This window comes from Limanda limanda, chromosome 16, assembly GCF_963576545.1.
Source record: "Limanda limanda chromosome 16, fLimLim1.1, whole genome shotgun sequence".
Classification (NCBI taxonomy): Eukaryota; Metazoa; Chordata; class Actinopteri; order Pleuronectiformes; family Pleuronectidae; genus Limanda; species Limanda limanda.
Genome location: NC_083651.1, coordinates 6,706,111 through 6,709,385, shown reverse-complemented (window position 1 = coordinate 6,709,385; position 3,275 = coordinate 6,706,111). Strand labels below are relative to the sequence as shown.

Here is a 3,275-nt window from a genome sequence, read left to right as displayed (position 1 = left end):
ATGTGGCTCCAAAAGCCAAATGGCCAATTTTGTCAAAGGGAAAGTGGCTGAAGACTAACTGAACGCTGACTTCCTCTGAAGTGGAGACTTCTGGGTCGTTGCCTTGTGGCGGACGCTGCCCTGCGTACAAAACAGCGCACAAAAGACCCCCCCTTCCCCCCTTTGTGCAATAACTCATCCTTCGTATGTTTAAACTAACTTGATTCCTCCTTTAATTGTTTCAGAGGATTCCAAAAGAACTGGGGTGTTTAGATTAAACCACAGTCTGGACTGTTCTTCAGTTTATGGTGAGAAGCGATGTAGTTATGTTGAATTTCAGTGTTGGCCCTACAAACACAAGTATTCTCTGAGATTCGTCAGTTACAGTCCAACAGGTTGAATGCACCTGCTGAAATGAAAACTTAACCTACCCCAGAGAGTCCGAAAATATTTCTTCAAATTTGCCTGGTTATTAAACAATGAATCAGTCGTTTGAACTCTCAGGTTGTGACATCTCCAGTTTCACATTTTATGTAAAAGAAAATTGAAAAAGGATTTCCTGGTCATTTGCTGAGATATTCTGTCAAAATAAAAGACCTTTTGAAACTAAACAGTAAAACAGGGATTCTGTATTATTTAGTCTTCAGTAAAATTTGGATAAAGTTATTGTTGCCATATGTCAGCAACATGCAACAGAGGTTAACACAGCTTCTCAAAACAAAAACACAAACACACAAACATAAAATAGAAATAATAATAACCAAAAAATCATATAAATCAAATCAGTGGGATTCAATTCTATTAAATTACAAAATATTTTCAGAGCTTTGGTTTTTATTTACTAATAAATAACTCATATTAATGATAAAATAGAGAAAAATAAAACCTGTGGTGACAAATATGGACAAATCAATCAAGGACACATGGAAACAACTTGAACCCCACTTTAATAAATGTGACCACACTACCACCTAGAGTTTTGAGAACATATTGCAACTGTCCAGCTTTTGTTGTTCTGTTGTTTTGCTTTATCTATGAACTAAACGATAAATCAACATTAAACAGATGAATGTTTGTGTTTGTCAGTCAATTTAGAAATTACATCAGAGAAATATTTAGTATAAACATTATTTACCTTCATATTAAATCTATCTATCTATGCCAAAATTTGTCTGTCTGAATTAATCAAATTTTGTTTTAAATTCTACTTTTAGTTTTTTGACATTTCAACACTTTCATGTGAACAAAAGCAGCATCTTCTCTTTGTGTCTTAGTTCTTACCGATGTTCTTGGAGTAAACAGGCACCAGCACATTAACCAGACGCTCCGCCGCCAGCAGGCCCACACACAGCAGCACGAGTCCCTGCAGTGCCGCAGTGCCTTTGGGCCAGACATACGGCAGCAGCAACGTCAGCTTCCTCCCAAAGCCTCGCCAGGCGGAGGGCAGATGGGAGGGGGAGGGAGGGGAGCAGTGCTGGATCTGAGGATGGAGAAAGAGAAGTCAAAAGAAAAATGTGAATGTGAGTATGGGGTGCCGTTTGTAAAGCAGCTCACGCTGAAAATAACACAAACATTTTGTCACATTTAGCTTCAAACCATGTTTAAAAAACTGGTGTGAATTTTTGAGAGTCACTTTTTTGCACATTTACAACAATATTTGTCAACTCAGAGATATTTTAAATATTTAAATCCAAATGTTAAAAGTTACACTTAAATGTTAAATGTTAAATCTAAATGCTAAATCTAAATGTTAAATTTAAATCTAAATCTATATGTGAAATCTTAATGTTTAATCTAAATCTAAATGTTAAATCTAAATCTAAATCTAAATCTAAATGTTAAATTTAAATTTAAATGTTGAATCTAAATGTGAAATCTAAATCTAAATGTTAAATCTGAATCTAAATCTAAAATCTAAATGTTTTGGGTGAAACTAAATATTTAACTAATATGCAAATTCAAATGCCCCTTTTGGCTGGCTATAGTGGCTACAGGTCAAAGTACTCTTCAAATAAAGTTTCTCCAAACGTGTTTGTTATTTTAAGTAGTTAATATCACGATAATCCATGTCCAAGAGTCCATTTCCCCGGATAAGATTTATTCGTTATTTGCCACTATAAACACACTCTGACCTCCTCGAGCTTTTATTTTGTTACTTCTTGTTACCGGCATTTGAATTTGCATATTAGTTAAATATTTAGTTTCACCCGAAACATTTAGATTTAACATTTAGATTTAGATTAAACATTTAGATTTCACATTTAGATTTCACATTTAGATTTAGATTTATCATTTAGATTTAGCATTTAGATTTAACATTTAACATTTAAGTGTAACATTTAACATTTGGATTTAAATATTTAAAATATCTCTAAGTTAACAAATATTGTAGTATACAGCAGTTTTTTAAACATGGCTTGAAGCTAAATGTGACAAAATGTTGCTGTTATTTTCAGCTTGAGCTGCTTGACAAACATCCACAGGAAATATGTGGTAACTTTATACATTTAGTATTATTTTTAAGTATGTCTGTTTTTCATTTAAGCAATGTTTCCTATTTTGTTTTTGTCTCAATGGGCAAAAGTAGAAACCATAAAGATGGACGACAGGACAGCTCCCTCGAGGTAAAACCAAATCACCTTCATCGCCTTTTAGTGGCTGGCTGTACTAAAGGTCATGAATATAGTAGTAGTCAATAAAGTCTATATAGTATAAACACTCCTGCCCCCTCTGGCTAAAGAGTAGAAAATGCTCACTGTCAGAGAGGACCTCCTGAGAATGTCCATACTTTGGGTCCGGACTTTCTCTTGTAATTTGCTTTCAGCCCTATAAGAAAAGCTCTCTTGAAATTGTCTTTGGTGTGGCTCAACTTAGATAGATATTTCTATTTATTTAGTTTACTTTGTTATAAACGTCATCAACACACCCATTTGCTCGCGGTGGATCCTGCGGAGGACCTTCCTGCTGTGTTCTGGGCCTATTTGGACATTCTGTGACTTTATACTCAGGGGCCGGCAGGAGAAACTCTGTAAAAAGTCCAAAGCCTCTCACTCAGAAATTTGCTTGTCTGGAGATTCTCAGGAGGTGAGTGCATGTCTGAACGCAGCTCAAAGTTTGTTGGTGTGTATGTGTGTGTGTGTGTGTCTAAAATGAGTTTACAGCCGAACTGACTTCAAGCCTCTATTGTTTGTCTGGAATGTATCATTTTTCAGAAATCCAATGAATCAACAACTTACCTCTACATTTACAGCTTCTCTTTTTCCACCTCGTCTGCTCTTCACTCCGAAGTTTTCCAT

General features: G+C 35.3%; 1 protein-coding gene across 1 annotated transcript in view; it reads right to left on the bottom strand.

Moving 5' to 3' along the window:
• The window catches only part of abcb6b (ATP-binding cassette, sub-family B (MDR/TAP), member 6b), a 29,751-nt gene extending 26,476 nt beyond the window's left edge, over positions 1-3,275 (bottom strand). Inside the window, exons 1-2 of the mRNA XM_061089071.1 lie at positions 3,216-3,275; positions 1,261-1,459 (exon numbers count right to left, since the gene is read on the bottom strand). Of these exons, the coding sequence (XP_060945054.1) occupies positions 1,261-1,459; positions 3,216-3,275 (259 nt within the window). The remainder of the gene's footprint in view (positions 1-1,260; positions 1,460-3,215) is intronic.